The sequence below is a fragment of the Schistocerca gregaria genome, chromosome 4, assembly GCF_023897955.1.
Source record: "Schistocerca gregaria isolate iqSchGreg1 chromosome 4, iqSchGreg1.2, whole genome shotgun sequence".
In the NCBI taxonomy this organism is placed as follows: Eukaryota; Metazoa; Arthropoda; class Insecta; order Orthoptera; family Acrididae; genus Schistocerca; species Schistocerca gregaria.
The window spans coordinates 498,459,066-498,476,006 of NC_064923.1; the positions used below are offsets into that span (position 1 = coordinate 498,459,066).

At 42.5% G+C, this 16,941-nt stretch overlaps 1 protein-coding gene across 1 annotated transcript in view; it reads left to right on the forward strand.

Moving 5' to 3' along the window:
- Positions 1–16,941, forward strand: part of LOC126267412 (roquin-1) — a 246,290-nt gene that overhangs the window by 183,180 nt on the left and 46,169 nt on the right. The window contains 1 exon segment of the mRNA XM_049972641.1: positions 11,871–11,978. Within this exon segment, the coding sequence (XP_049828598.1) occupies positions 11,871–11,978 (108 nt within the window).

The following is a 16,941-nucleotide window of genomic DNA, read 5'->3' on the forward strand; positions in this document are numbered from 1 at the left end:
TTGGCCAACCACTGCATGGATCATCATCTAAGCTCTCCTGACCAAATTAAAATTCATTTGTCCACTAGGCAACAGTTGAATATGAAAGGAGCAGAGTCCCCCAGTGTATCCTGGAGATCGGCATGAATGTCCTTTGCTTTCATACCTTTCTTTATGAAGTAATTAATTACTGCCCTAATCTCATTTTTTTCCATCTTCGGAAATCACTATACGGGAACAACAGCGCCATGTCACCGCCAAAGCTCTCTTCCAAGAGTACTGATGTGGCACATACTTACAGGCACCAGTCAAATGAAGATCACGTGAACAACTCTTTGCACTAGTGCTGATCTCTTGTGGATTCATTTATAGGTCATGGCCTCGAAGGAGAAAAATAAGTGACTGGGAATTGGGATTGTAAAATGTAGTATTCAGTAGGGGATGTGGTGTCATTGACAATGACGAGCAGGGTATCGAAAATTGCGGAGAGTCAGTGCAGTAAATAGTTTGTCTTTCATATAGCTGGGTAGTTTATGGGTAACAGGCTGAAAGACATTGGTCCATAAGTTCAGGGATTCTCTCTCTGTAGTACCTGTAATCATCCATAATGAAATGTTGGTGGGTGGTTGGGTTTAGGCAATTTAGGAAGCATGGAGAAAGTATGAGTGTGGGGAGTGACAGTGTGGGGAGGGACATAAATTCTATTGCGTTTCTGGGATGGACCAAGGGATCTGAGGAGGGACTGGAGCCCCTGCTGGATTTCTAGAGTGGGGTCGCTGTGGCAGGTCTTGTAGTTGGGTGTGTCTGACAATTAATGGAGTCCTTCCACCAGGTCATTTGTGTGGTTCATAACAATAGTGGTGGAACCGTTGTCAGTAGGTAGGATTATAAGGTTGAGATCAGTTTTTAGGTGGTGGATTGTGGTTATTTCCGCAGAAGGGGTATCAAGTGAAATTTGTGACTGAATTGAGGACTTTTTGGTAGGGAGTCTGCAGCATGTTATCTTGCGTGGAGAATCATCGTCAGCTGGAGAAGTAACTTCATGTGAGCCACAGGGAAGTGTAAAGGGACTCTTGCAGTATATGTTGTATAGTAATGATCTTGCAGACAATATTATTAGTAAAATCAGGCTTTTTGCAGATGATGTAGTTATCTATAATGAAGTACTATCTGAAAGAAAGTACATAAATATTCAGTCAGTCTTGATGAGATTTCAGAATGACAACTTGATTTAAATGTTCAGAAGTAAAATTGTGCACCTCACAAAACAGGGGGGGGGGGGGGGATGGCTTTGAGAATATACTACAGTCCCCTACGTATCACCTACGCAGGGATCTTGAGGACAATATTAGAATAGATACTGCATGCACAGAGGCATTCAGTCAGTCATTCTTCCCACACTCCATACATAAATGGAATGGGAATAAAGCCTGATAACTGGGACATTCCCTCTGCCATGCACCTCATGGTGGTTTGAATACTATAGATGTAGATGTAGATGTGAGTTTCCTTGTTGACTGATTTGAAGAATGATGGTGAGGTAAGGTTTGAGAATTCTGAAAAGTTTACAGGGGGTGATTTGGGAGCAGTGGTGGTGGATAATGGTGAGATGGAGAAGTAAATTGAGTCAGGCAGAGTTCAGTATTAGTTTTTTATTAAGTCTGATCGGTAGGGTTAGTGGCAAAATAGTGTTTCCATTGCAGGGACCATGAGAAGCAGAGGTGCTCCTTAACATGACCATCATTATTGAACTTGAGAGTTGTGCAGAAGGTAACCTTACAAAACCCTCTTGCATTGCATTGCATTACATTACTTAGTGTCTGTCCTTTGCTGCTTATAGTTTTCCATGTTTTATTGTTGCCTTCCAAACCACACATGCTTTTCAACATTTACCACACACCTTGTGAAGCTGACTTCACAGTCACCCTGTATAATCTGTCACGTGTAAGCACAGCACATGGCTATTGTGCCACAAGGATTGGTGGTGCAGTGCTTCGGTCCCACTTTCTTCCAGCCAATATAATTATCCCTGAACCTCCAAATTGATCCCACCACCTCCCTTCAGCTTCACCTTTATCATGTGTACGTTGTTACATCCCATACTTAACAACTACGACCCCCCCCCCCCTTCCACTTTTCTTCCTTCATTTAAATATGCTCCTTACTAACGGCTTGTAATCCAAATACACCTGCTGCCTTCTCTCTTCACACATGTCCAACAAATGACCTACATCACACTGTGTTATCATATTTTTATGTATGTATTTATTTACATTTTCCTTTGATCTTATCCCCTTTTCACATCAATTTTATTTCATTTTTGTTTCTAGGTCCTAGTTACTCAGGTTTCACCTTCCTTCACTGTACTACTTACATTTTGCCCTTAATTGATTTTTACACAATTTCACATATTATTACCTCTATCTGTTCAAGTTCTGTCAGTCCATAGCCCTCAATAACCTAGTCCTGCAAAGCCATGTGAATCGGCCCCAAAACTCCTTGTGCTACCCTTCTCCATCAATAAAATCCTCCTGCTTTGCAATTCCATATTCCAAATTCCTGCATCCATCTCCCAGATCGTGAAACCCTTGCCCACCAGGAACTAGAGTAGCATGCACAACACCACCTCAAAAAAACTGCCCTTGTTGTTCACATCAGATTTCAGCGTTGGACTATACTATCCACCACCATTACAAAAGCATCGATCAAATCTCCCCACATTCCCTCATATCTGCCAAGCCCTCCCTTGCAACCATATTACATTTACCAAATCCTGAGAAACTAACTCCCACTATAGATCAGAAACAGAGTCTCGGGTTGAGGTTTACATACATATGAAGTCAAGGCACTGCTTCTCTGTTAGTGTTGTAATGTCTTCCTTCCTGTCTGCTGTAGTTCACGAATCTGACAAATCTGAGAACAGTGGCACTGCAATTGCTTCCTACTCATAAATTCATTCATTCTTACTGAAGCATGCAGAAGTGCAAGGCTAGTTGTGCCTTAGTACAGAAATTAAGTGCACAATATTGCTGTTGTTAAGGATCACTGACAGGGCAAAAATAACGATTGTCAGAATCAGATTACCTCTAACGAAGCTATGTTTTGTGACATTGTGGAGGTGGAAGACAAAAATAACATGATGCAGTATATGCAATTGCAAGTGTGCTCGGTAAGAGGAAAAAGTTCAGTTCTATAGTCAACACTTCAGATGACGAACATACAAAGTACATCCAATGAAAATAAAATGTGTATATGCTTGTCTGTTCCATTTCGGACACATAAAAATGTATGGAAACAGAACACAGGGCAACATGGCTGATATGTCCCTGCAAGCAAAAAGAATGTTGTTTGTGTATTCTTTTAATCACGGTAACTTGTGTTTGCAAATTGACAGCGAATTGTGTAGCTTATCATTCATTTCTGTAACTTTTTTAAGATTTCTGTAAATTTAGTTTAGTAATTAACCACCATTTAGTTAGTTCACTACATCTTTGTGTCCCCTTTTCTTGTACTGTTGACCCAGAGCCAGCAATATGAAGAAAGTATGTATATATCAGCATTATTGTTAGACATTCTCTAAATAGAAATTAAATATCAAAAAGAGGGAAGGAGAGGGAAAGATGAAAGGATGTGGGTTTTAAGGGAGAGAGTAAGGAGTCATTCCAATCCCGGGAGCGGAAATACTTACCTTAGGGGGAAAAAGGGATAGGTATACACGCGCACACACACACACACACACACACACACACACACACACACACACACACACACACACACACACAAGCAGACATTTGTAAAGGCAAAGAGTTTGGGCAGAGATGTCAGTCGAGGCAACAGGCAAAGAAGTTGTCGAAAGACAGGTGAGGTATGAGCGGTGGCAACTTGAAATTAGCGAAGGTTGAGGTCTGGCGGATATCGAGAAGAGAGGATATACTGAAGGGCAAGTTCCCATCTTCGGAGTTCTAACAGGTTGGTGTTAGTGGGAAGTATCCAGATAACTCGGACGGTGTAACACTGTGCCAAGATGTGCTGGCAGTGCACCGAGGCATGTTTAGCCACAGGGTGATCCACATTACCAACAAACACTGTCTGCCTGTGTTGCATGAATGGACTGTTTGTTGCTGGTCATTCCCACATAGAAAGCTTCACAGTGTAGGCAGGTCAGGCGGTAAATCATGTGGGTGCTTTCACACGTGGCTCTGCCTTTGATCGTGTAGACCTTCCTCATCCCCTCAAACCCAGAACCTCCCACAGAAGAACCACAAAAGTGCCCCACTTGTGACAGGATACTTTCTGGGACTGGATCAGACTCTGAATGTGGCTCTCCAGCAGGGATACGACTTCCTCAAATCCTGCCCTGAAATGAGATCCATCCTTCATGAAATCCTCCCCACTCCACCAAGAGTGTCTTTCCGCCGTCCACCTAACCTTTGTAACCTCTTAGTTCATCCCTATGAAATTCCCAAACCACCTTCCCTACCCTCTGGCTCCTACACTTGTAACCACCCCTGGTGTAAAACCTGTCCCATGCACCCTCCCACCACCACCTACTCCAGTCCTGTAACCCGGAAGGTGTACACTTTATCTCCAAAGTCATTTTTGTACATCCAAGCAGTGATGGTTCTAAACTGCTACCCTGAGGAACACCTGTAGTAATGTATTTTGTATCGTTTAAATATTTCACAAAAAATTTGCTTGAAACCTGTGCTGTATCTACCTTCTGCACCCTGTTTACCAGATGCAGTAAGAACCATTCTTTTGATACGTCTCTTATTTCTAATGATTTTACTTTGCTTGGTGGAATATTGTGATAAGCCATGTTGAAAGGGCAATCTGAAGTTCTCCCTGTTTGTAGTATAAAGTTATTTTTCAAAAAATATGCAGAAAAGAATATATTTACACCATTCATAACATATTTGGTCTATGATTTTATGGATTCAGATCAGACTTTCTCCAATGGCAAGCAAAATTTTCAAATCCGTAGCACTCTTATACATTCAGCACTTTAAGAAAGTGAATGTCAAGTCAATTTCATCAGCACAATTTAGTTAATATGATACTATGACATAATGGTTTTTCCCATGCTTGTTTATAGCTTTATAGTTGTGCTTGCACAGTTTAGAATGGCCAAACGACTCCTATAAGGACATTCAAGTGCTGCATTATATACAAAACAATTTCTTTGAATTTATGCTCATGACAGCCTTCAAACTCTGAGGTACAAGATGTACATGTGATGCGAAATTCGTTGTCCTGTGTTGTTAGGAGATAACTGTAGAGATGTCATCATTATTTCCATGTACATCCATAGACATTAAAAGGAGTATTATATAAAAGTATATTACAATTTTATTTTCATTATCAGTTTTCCACTCCAGCATTCTTCTCTAGTATGTGTCCTTTACCGTGCTTGTCTTAAGACTGTATTCCAGCTGATTCACCTTGTTCATATATTCTCCTCCATTTGGTCCAGCCACCTCTTCCTAGTGGTCTGCTACCAATTACAACAGTGTGTAGCCATTGTTTTGCTATCCTACCTCATCCATTTGTTTGTCATGGCCAAACCATATGGAATGAACCTTTGTCCCTTTTTCTCCGAAGGCTGTGTACAATCTAGCGTGTTCCTTTATTTTTTCATGTCTTACCCCACCCTTCCTAATTCACTGAACTTCATTTCTGTAGCCTGCAGTTTGTTGTCAACCTGTTTGGTTGTGTTGTGCAGCTTCCTAAGCCATGTGGTATGATGAGCACAAAATATAACTGAAAGAGTCTCTCTCTTGATTTTTAATGGTCTTCCTTGTTCCAGAATAGATTCCAAGCTTGATGATAGAAATGATCTGATTTTTTAATTTTGTTATTGGTCTCGTGCTGTATCCTTTTATCACTTGAAATGATACACTCAAGATATTTTCACTGTGTGTTTTCAAGCCTTATTTTTTCTCTCGAGTTCTGCCTATTGATTTACCTGCAACTGTTATTTATGTATTTATTATTAATCAGTGTCATGTGGTTGGAGAGTTGTACCAGTTATTGTTTCAGATTAGTTTCTCATAAAAGCAACTAAGATCTATACTATGTGATCAAAAGTATCCATACACCTGGCTGAAAATGACTTAAAAGTTCGGGGCACCCTCCATCGGTAATACTGGAATTCAGTATGGTGTTGACCCACCCTTAGCCTTGATGACAGCTTCCACTCTCGCAGGCATACATTCAGTCAGGTGCTGGAAGGTTTCTTTGAGAGGTGCTCCACTTGAGGAGAGGTATTGATGTCGATTGGTGCGGCCTGGCATAAAGCCTGCATTCCAAAACACCCCAAAGGTGTTCTATACGATTCAGATCAGGACTCTTGTGCAGGCCAATCCATTGCAGGGATGTTATTGCGGTGTAACCACTCTGCCACAAGCCATGCATTATGAACCGGCGCTTGATTGTGTTGAAAGATGCAGTTGCCATCCGCGAATTGCTCTTCAACAGTGGGAAGCAAGAAGATGCTTAAAACATCAGTGTAGGCCTGTGCTGTGATAGTGCCAAGCAAAACATGACTAGTGCCTCCGAATTTTACTGTTGGCTCTACACATGCTGGCAGATAATGTTCACAGGGCATTCGCCATACCCACACTCTGCCATCGGATCGTCACATTTTGTATCGTGATTTGCCACTACACACGTTTTTACACTGTTCAGTTGTCCAATGTTTACGCTCCTTACACCAAGCGAGGTGTCGTTTGGCATTTACCCGCATGATGTGTGGTTTAAGCAAGGTGTCGTTCGGCATTTACAGATATGATGTGTGGTTTATGAGCAGCCTCTCGACCATCAAATCCAAGTTTTCTCACCTCCCGCCTAACTGTCATAGTACTTGCAGTGGATCCTGATGCAGTTTGGAATTCCTGTGTGATAGTCTGGATAGATGTCTGCCTCTTACACATTACGACCCTCTTCAACTGTCGGTGGTCTCTTGTCAGTCAACAGACGAGGTGCCTGTATGCTTTTGTGCTGTACATGTCCCTTCACGTTTCCCCTTCACTATCACATCAAAACTAGTCAACCTAGGGATGTTTAAGAATGTGAAAATCTCATGTACAGACATAACACAAGTGACACCTGACCACGTTCGAAGTCCACGAGTTCCACAAAGCACCCCATTCATCTCTCTTGTGACGTCTAATGACTACTGAGGTCACTGATATGGAATACATTGTACCTAATATGAAAAACTTATGTTTTTGGGTGCGTCCGGGTACTTTTGGCCACACAGGGTATCTATCAAGCAGCCAACATATAGATAAATTCTCAGTAGACTCCCTATTTTTGACTCACAGAGTGTAATAGAAACATGTAAGAGTTGGATGCGATTCATGAGAATGTGAGAGTACAATACTTTTTGACCATATAGATGTAAACTTAGCATGCAGTAGGCATTATCTTTGTGAACAACAGTGAGCCTCTTTGATGAGTAAATAATGTACTGAAGGTACTGTTGTGCCCATGTCCATTTGTTTAAAAGAAAATGGAGAACATTTTTTAAATAACATTGGGAGAAAAATATATAAACATCTCTTACACATAGTTATTTGTCTTTCAAGCAGTGTTATATGAAGAAACATTGGTTATCTGTAAAAGACTAGTGGGTGATTACATACATCATCTCCCAACTTCTGAACTGCAAAAATAATTCTCATATTTGATAAATAAACACATAGCCGGCCGCGGTGGTGTAGGGGTTCTAGGCGCTCAGTCCGGAACCACGTGACTGCTACGGTCACAGGTTCGAATCCTGCCTCGGGCATGGAGGTGTGTGATGTCCTTAGGTTAGTTAGGTTTAATTAGTTCTAAGTTCTAAGGGAGTCATGACCACAGCAGTTAAGTCCCATAGTGCTCAGAGTCATTTGAACCATTCAAATAAACACATCAATGTGTCAAGATGTTATAAATTGACAGCAGTGTTATGTGAAGGAACACAGGTTGTCCGTAAAAGACTAGTGGATGATTACTAGGGCCCGGATTTTAATTACCTAAAAAACAGGAAATATGCAAGCATTTATGACCTGAAACTTACATAAATATGACCTTAAAAAATAAAATATGACTTAATAGAAGTTTACTTAAAGCATTCATGTTTGTTTATTTAATTTTTTGTTCACCATAAAATAATACAAAATTCACTTCTCAAAATATTGTAAGTATAGTTCTTTCTTTCTGTACGGTTTGTGGCTAATTTGCACCTATTTTTTGAATGTCTGAATGTTCTATTTTCTAAACACAAAGTAGAGTGAAAAGATCATCTATCGAAACAGTAAAACAATGTTTTTATTTCTACATTGTAGTTAAAGCATTTCACTTTATTTAATACCGTATGTCAATCTTCAGTATCTGCAAAGTTGCACTGGATTACAAGGTGCATTTTCAGGTTTTCCATTGTCAAAGATCTACGGTTGTCACTGAGGATAGTTTTGTACCTGGAGAAGCTCCTCTCCAGTTCACAAGACATCACTGCAGCGTATTTGAAGGCAGCCAGGTCACTGGAGTTCAGCTTTGTTCTTCAAATGTTGTGGCATTCCCTGAAAGATTGTCACTAATTTTGTACAGTGTAGAATATCCAGGATTCCGTTGGGAAACACTTTGCAATTTGGTTTTCACTTTGTCAGCCACATGACCACGAGCTCGACCCAACTCACTCTGCACATGTTGCGCAATACTCAAGGCCTCACATAGCTGAGTGTCAACAGCTTCCAGTCATTTGGTGGCTTTTGATATCACTGAAAAATTGGCGTTATGTATGCCAAGTTTCGAGACAATGTATCTGTAAAAACTTCTTTCACAATTTTGATAGCACTTGATTCACCGCTATCAAGCTCACAGACGATTGTCTTTATTTGGGTGTAGTTGGTGCAATAATACTCAGCAGCATTAAGCCAAGCACCCCATTGTGTAAGAACAGATTTAGGTGGGAGTGGCATTGAAGGTGCTTGTTCCTTGAATTTCTGCACCCGTATCAGAGCCTTCACATAGATTTTCTTTCCACAGGAAATTAATTTGTCCACGTCAAGGTAATTTGATCGCAACTCTGTGCAATGCATATGTAAGGCAAGTGGTGTACGCCATACTGGGGTAGAGAATCTGAAGCGCTTTGGCTGGTTTAGTCATATATGAAGCACCATCTATTACAAGCAGCAAAATGTTGTCTCTTTTTACACCATCTGGCCACAGTAGCTTCAGAGAGTTGTAAACAAAATAGCAATTGTTTACTCTTATCTAGAGCTTCACACATTAGTAGGAACATATCTCCAGGGCCATCAACTTTTAGAACACCAACAACAACATTCGCAATATATCGCCCACTAATATCCATAGTTTCATCTATTGACACCCACATCTTTTGTTTCTCAGCAATAGTAATTCGTATTTTGTTGAGCACATCATTGTAGCATACGGATAAATACACTCCTGGAAATTGAAATAAGAACACCGTGAATTCATTGTCCCAGGAAGGGGAAACTTTATTGACACATTCCTGGGGTCAGATACATCACATGATCACACTGACAGAACCACAGGCACATAGACACAGGCAACAGAGCATGCACAATGTCGGCACTAGTACAGTGTATATCCACCATTCGCAGCAATGCAGGCTGCTATTCTCCCATGGAGACGATCGTAGAGATGCTGGATGTAGTCCTGTGGAACGGCTTGCCATGCCATTTCCACCTGGCGCCTCAGTTGGACCAGCGTTCGTGCTGGACGTGCAGACCGCGTGAGACGACGCTTCATCCAGTCCCAAACATGCTCAATGGGGGACAGATCCGGAGATCTTGCTGGTCAGGGTAGTTGACTTACACCTTCTAGAGCACGTTGGGTGGCACGGGATACATGCGGACGTGCATTGTCCTGTTGGAACAGCAAGTTCCCTTGCCGGTCTAGGAATGGTAGAACGATGGGTTCGATGACGGTTTGGATGTACCGTGCACTATTCAGTGTCCCCTCGACGATCACCAGAGGTGTACGGCCAGTGTAGGAGATCGCTCCCCACACCATGATGCCGGGTGTTGGCCCTGTGTGCCTCGGTCGTATGCAGTCCTGATTGTGGCGCTCACCTGCACGGCGCCAAACACGCATACGACCATCATTGGCACCAAGGCAGAAGCGACTCTCATCGCTGAAGACGACACGTCTCCATTCGTCCCTCCATTCACGCCTGTCGCGACACCACTGGAGGCGGGCTGCACGATGTTGGGGCGTGAGCGGAAGACGGCCTAACGGTGTGCGGGACCGTAGCCCAGCTTCATGGAGACGGTTGCGAATGGTCCTTGCCGATACCCCAGGAGCAACAGTGTCCCTAATTTGCTGGGAAGTGGCGGTGCGGTCCCCTATGGCACTGCGTAGGATCCTACGGTCTTGGCGTGCATCCGTGCGTCGCTGCGGTCCGGTCCCAGGTCGACGGGCACGTGCACCTTCCGCCGACCACTGGCGACAACATCGATGTACTGTGGAGACCTCACGCCCCACGTGTTGAGCAATTCGGCGGTACGTCCACCCGGCCTCCCGCATGCCCACTATACGCCCTCGCTCAAAGTCCGTCAACTGCACATACAGTTCACGTCCACGCTGTCGCGGCATGCTACCAGTGTTAAAGACTGCGATGGAGCTCCGTATGCCACGGCAAACTGGCTGACACTAACGTCGGCGGTGCACAAATGCTGCGCAGCTAGCGCCATTCGACGGCCAACACCGCGGTTCCTGGTGTGTCCGCTGTGCCGTGCGTGTGATCATTGCTTGTACAGCCCTCTTTTAGTGTCTGGAGCAAGTATGGTGGGTCTGACACACCGGTGTCAATGTGTTCTTTTTTTCATTTCCAGGAGTGTAGTTCTTTCTCAGTGTGGATTCATCTGGAACAGGATGTGTTGTGTACTTCTCCAAGAACCCTCTGAAGTGTGGATTCTTCAGCTTTTCGAATGGGATGTTGCAGGGCACCATCATCTCACACAAATCCTTGCAGAGTGATTGCATGGTTGATGATTGACCTGTCTGTTCAAATAACAACGTTTGCCTGCTGTTATTTTCAGCACTTCGTTTCACACAGCTGATGTGTTTAGCGGTATTACAGTGTTGTTGCACATTAAAGCGCTTTTCTGCACTAACTTTAACTTCACACAGTTTACAAAATAATATTTTCCCATCAGTACTAAAGAACTTCTCTCCAAATTCTTGAACATATCCTCGCAACTTCACGCTGTCGGAGCACTTTGCTTTAGACATGTTGAACAAGCAAAGGCTGTATTCAAACTGGTTACTGGGAACACTTGTGCAACTGTGATGATTATTATGGCAGAAGCTGGCTTTGTTGGCTCTGAGAGTGTATTGTCGACTCTGCACAACAATGTTTTATGTTTGCAAAACGACTGTTGTGGTATACCGATTTTCTGCTACAGTCCTGAGGAATAAAGCTGTGTACTAATTTATCTGTTTATCTTTCATAATAGCACGTTAAATATTGTCTCACGAACAATATATTCATTTTCTTATTCGTGTGTCCCATAAGATACGAGAAAAACGGTATATGCATTTTTGGCAAAAGTTGACGGAAACGTGACCTGTTATATTAAAAGTTAGCCACAGTATGATGTATTACTAAAATTTGTTGTAATATGACTATATGCACAATCAAAATACATTTTTCGACACTAAAATGACTAGATTTGTGTATAAATTGTTCTAAAATTTACCCTATAGCTCAGAAAAAATATGACTTGTCACTAAAATCCGGGCCCTGATGTTTACGTACTTCATCTCCCAACTTCTGAACTGCAGAAATAATTCTCATATTTGATAAATAAACACATAAATTTGTCAAGATGTTATAAATTGATATAGTAAATTTGTTACAGAATTTCTTATCATCGGCATTGCCAATACCAGCCGGTGAATTTTTAAGTAATAAAAATGACAGTTACTCTACTGATCTGAAGTACAATGGAGATTGTCGAAGTGATGATGTAAGTATCAGTATTCATTTTTTCTTCCTTTTCAGTTTAAAGGGCTCAACTCTTTCATAATTTGTAATTTTGTATTTTGTATTAATTGCTCAACTGTAGTGTTGTCATAATTAGAGACATGAGACCAGATGCTTGAGACGTGTGTCTTTTGTTTAATTTATTGCTCTTTGTCTGTCTTTTTTCTATGTGAAATGATTTTTTAGTTGTTTGACACATTTGAAGCTTTAAGGGTGAGATCAGTTGCCTATTTGTCATAGAAACTTATAGTTTTGTCTGATTCGCTGTGTACCTATGAATGGAAGGAAGAAGGCATATTACTGGTAAACATTTTATCACTAAACAGGCTGTGAGTGACACACACAATTTCTCCAAGAGGACAAGAGTGAGAAGGAAAGTGACTGTCTTCAAAGAAACTATCCCATCATGGCCATTGATCCATATAGAGACCACAAAATGTCAGTGTGGATAACTGGACAGGACTTGGAGCTCTTTCTTTCACCAATTGCACACCAATAGCTTAACCACTGTACAACCTTGTTTTGTTTCTGAATAGAATTTCCCTTTCAGTATATAGGAAAGTTCTGATAGAAAATAAATAATTTAGGACTAAAGGAGAGCACTCACCAAATTGCAGGCATTGAGTCACTGAAGGCAAAACACAAAAGAGAAAGAAAACTTGCTAGCTATCAGAATAAACCCTTTCTTGAGCTAGAGCACACACACACACACACACACACACACACACACACACACACACACACACACACACAACCTGTGCTGTTTCACTGTGCTTGCTGGGATTGCATTTTGGCAGATGGAAAAGGGTGTGGTGAGGTGGGATGGGTGGAAGGAGGAGGAGATTAATGTTCAACGTCCCATCAACATCGAGGTCATTAGGGACAGATCGAAAGCTTCGATCAGGGAAGGATGGAGAGGAAATCGGCTGCACCCTTTTTCAGAGAGACCATCCCAGAACTTGCCTGAAGTGATCTACAGAAATAATGGAAAACATAAATCAGGATGGCTGGACGTGGGTTTGCACTATCATCCTACTGAATACGAGTTCAGTGTGCTAACCACTGCGCCATTCCACTCAGTGGACTGGGTGGAAAACAGAGAGAGGTAGGAGACAGAAAAAGGAGTGTCAGAGGGGATGGTTAGTGGCTCAGATGAAGGTCAGGAATTTGGGAGGGAGAAGTAGCTGGTGCATGGGGTAGGCATGTATTGTGTAGGTACCAAAGTCGGTGGGCTGCAGTGTATGATGAAAGTGACATGGATTTGGAGGGAGTGACAGCTCAAAGAAAGTAGAAATTGATGGGTGGAAGGTGTAACAACAGTAGGTTAACAGAGATTATGGCCAGGAGGGTTACAGGAGTGAAGGATCTCTTGCAAGGATGCCTCACGTCTGTGTAGTTCTGGAAAGTCAGTGGAGAGCAGGAACAAGATGGTGTGGACTGTGAAGCAGCCACTGAAATTGAGCATGTTCTGCTCAGCTGCATGTTGTGCCACTGGGTGTTCAGCTTCGTACTTGACCCCAGTTTGGCGGTGGCCACTTATGGTGGACAGCTGATTGGTTATCATACCAAAATAAAAAGCTTTGCAGTGATTGCAGCACAATTGGTATACAACATGGCTGGTGAGGTAGGATAAACCTGTGACAAGACTGGAGCAGCTTCAGTATTCGCACATCACAGGGCTAGCCCATGTACCTGCCAACCCTCTCATCCACATACCTAGTCAGTAAACCCGCTGCTTCCCTCTAAGCCACTAGCTTCCCCACTCCCCTCCCCTCTCTAAACACTCCATTTAACACAATACCCGTTCCACCCTACTACACCTGCTGAAATGCAATCCTGGCATTGTGTATTCAGCCAGCACAATGTAGGAGCACAGATGTGTGTGTGTGTGTGTGTGTGTGTGTGTGTGTGTGTGTGTTGGGGGGCCTCTAGTTCAACTTAGGATTTATTCTGAAAGCTGGCAAGTTTTCTTCCTCTGTCAAGTTTGCATGTTGACAACTCAACCCTTCGAGTGGTATCCTAAGTTATTTAGAATTTTTCTTTTTATATTGCTTAAATAATATGTGTAAATTACATATAACTGCCACAAATGTATTAAAATGGCTCTTAATATGCATTTTTACAACGTAAATAGAAATTAATGTTAGGAATATCTGAAACAGAATATTATTAATTGCAAGTATACAGAAAGAGAAAATTCACAAATAGAGACTTAACACTAGATACTTCCCATCATAATCTTATTTTTTGGAACCGCATGTTGTGTATTCAGGGCAAAAAAAGAGGAAATAGTTGCGGGAGATTGGGAAGGGGAGGCAGGACACCTACAGTCAAGGTTTCTGAGATACCCACCGTGCATGCTTCTATGGACGTATGTGCACTACGTATAAAACACACTGACTGACTTCCTGAAGTTTGCTATTTTGCTACTTACCTTAAAGGTGACACATTGAGTTGCAGGCGGGCACAACAAAAAGACACTTATACATTTGCTTTCTGTCAAAGTCTTGTTCAGAACAGGAAAAACACACACACACACACACACACACACACACACACACACACACACACACACACACACACACACACGCACACGCATTCACAATGCCGAAGAGCACTGTCTGGTGGAATGTGCAGGGACCATATTGCCAACAGGCACAGCATCAGGAGGCTATGGGGGAAGGGGGTAATGGGGAGTGAAAAAAGAGAGGAATGGGCAAGGGGAAGATGGGAGGTGCATTGGCAGAGGGCAGCCCACAAACAGGGCGAGGGGACAAGAATAGGTTGTAGACTGGGAAAATTCAGGAACGGAGAATGTGTTGTAAGGATAGCTCTCATCTGCACAGTTCAGAAAAGCTGGTGGTAAAGGGCAGGATCCAAGTTGGTCAGGCAGTGAAGCATCCATTGAAATCGAGCATGTTATGTTCAGCTGCATGTTATGCCACTGGTTGGTCTACTTTGCTCTTTGCCACAGTTTGGTGGTGGGTCCTGTTGGACAGCTGGTTGGTAGTCATGTCAGTATAAATGCTGTGCAATGATTGCAGCAGGGCTAGTGTATGACAAGGCTGCTGTCACAGCTGGCCTGAACTTGGTGGATTAGGCTAAGCCTGTGACTGGACTTGAATAGGAAGTGCTGGTTGGATGGATTGGGCACGTCTTCCATAAGGCTATGATCCCTGTGTTAAGGAGTTGGGGTTGAGAGTAGGAGTCGCATAGGGATGGACTAGGATGATGTGGCAGTTGGGTGGGAAACATAATATTACTTAAGGAGGGTTGGGAAGGATCTTTGGTAGTATGTCCCTCATTTCAGGGCATTGTTATAGGTAATCAAAGCCCTGATGAAGGATGTGGTGCAGTTTTTCCGGTATGGGGTGGTATTGTGTGACAAAGGGGGCACTCCATTATAGATGGTCCTGAGGCTGGTGGGAGGATTGGGGATATGAGAGGAAATGGCACGGGAGATCTGTTTTTGGATTGTATCTGCGATATAGTGCCTATCTGTGAAGGCCTTGGAGGGACCCTCAGCATAATGGGCAAGGGAGTTCCTGTCACTACAGATACACCATCCCCAGGTGGTCAGGCTGTGTGGGAGGGATTTTTTAGTGTGGAAGGACTGACTGCTGTCAAAATGCAGGTACTGTTGGTAGTTGGGAAGTTTAATGTGGACAGAGCCACAGAAAGGAGGTGGTCAGCATCTAGGAAATTGGCACACTGGGTTGAAGAGGACCAGGTGAAGCAGAGGAGAGAGATGATGTTAAAATTGTGAAAGAATGATGATGCGGTGTCTTGGCCCGGGTCCAGGTCTTGAAGATGATATCAGAAAACCTGATGCACACAATCATAGCCCATATTTATAAAAGAATTATGTATCCCAAAATTGAGAAAGTCTCTTTGGATATTAAATAAATACTGAATTGTGATAGTGACATAGGAAGAAATCTTGCAGTTCATTGATCTGTGTTCCTTGGCATGTTTGTAAAATCTGAACAGTGATAACGAACATACTTATATTTACATAATAGAGAATATTACAGAACATAGTTCTGTTACATTAATGACCAAGTCCCAGAGCCTAATATAAAACACAAAGGTGAATAAAAACTTTTTTGGATACAGCAAGACTCCAACTAGGTACTCCGCATTTTTATCCACATTCCAGTCAGAGCTGCCAGTGGTAGCAGTCACATGCGATTGAGGTGGGATTGCTTGTGTGAATGTGTGTGTGTTTTCTTTTTGCAGAAGGCTTTGGCCGAAAGCCACGATATGCAATAGTCTTTTCATCTGCAACTCTGTGGGTAATATTCATGGTGACCAGCAATCTATGCTTTTCCTAACATTATTGATATTCCAACCTGGAATTTCCATTGTTCAAATGTGAAATTTATTCAACCACTGATATGGTGATCTGTCATTTTATTACAACAACTTGTACCAAGAATGACACATTTTCAAGAGGTCCTCAATGTGCTGGTGCATTGAAATGGTATATATTCATAGAATGGTAATGTGCTTGCATGCCATGCAGTGGATCCGGGTTTGATTCCCAGCTGGGTTGGAGATTTTCCCTGCTCATGGACTGGGTGTTGTGTTGTCCTTGTTATCATTTCATCTTCATCACCGGCACATAAGTCACCCAATGTGGCGTCGACTGAAATAAGACTCGTACTCAGTGGCCGAACCTCCCCGGATGAGGCCTCCCAGCCAGCAATACCATAAGATCATTTCATTTCATTTGTTACATAAAAAAGCCACCAAACATGGGTTTCAACTGAAAAAGACAAAATGCAATACAGGTTGTTAATAAATGAATGGAGCAGTTTTAAAATTAATAATAAATCAATTCATCACATTATACGAGCAGACCTTCCAGCATGAGCAGCAGTAACTGTCCCAGTTTTTGATGCACAACCCTTAAATATATGCACCCTTGGCCCCACGACACACGC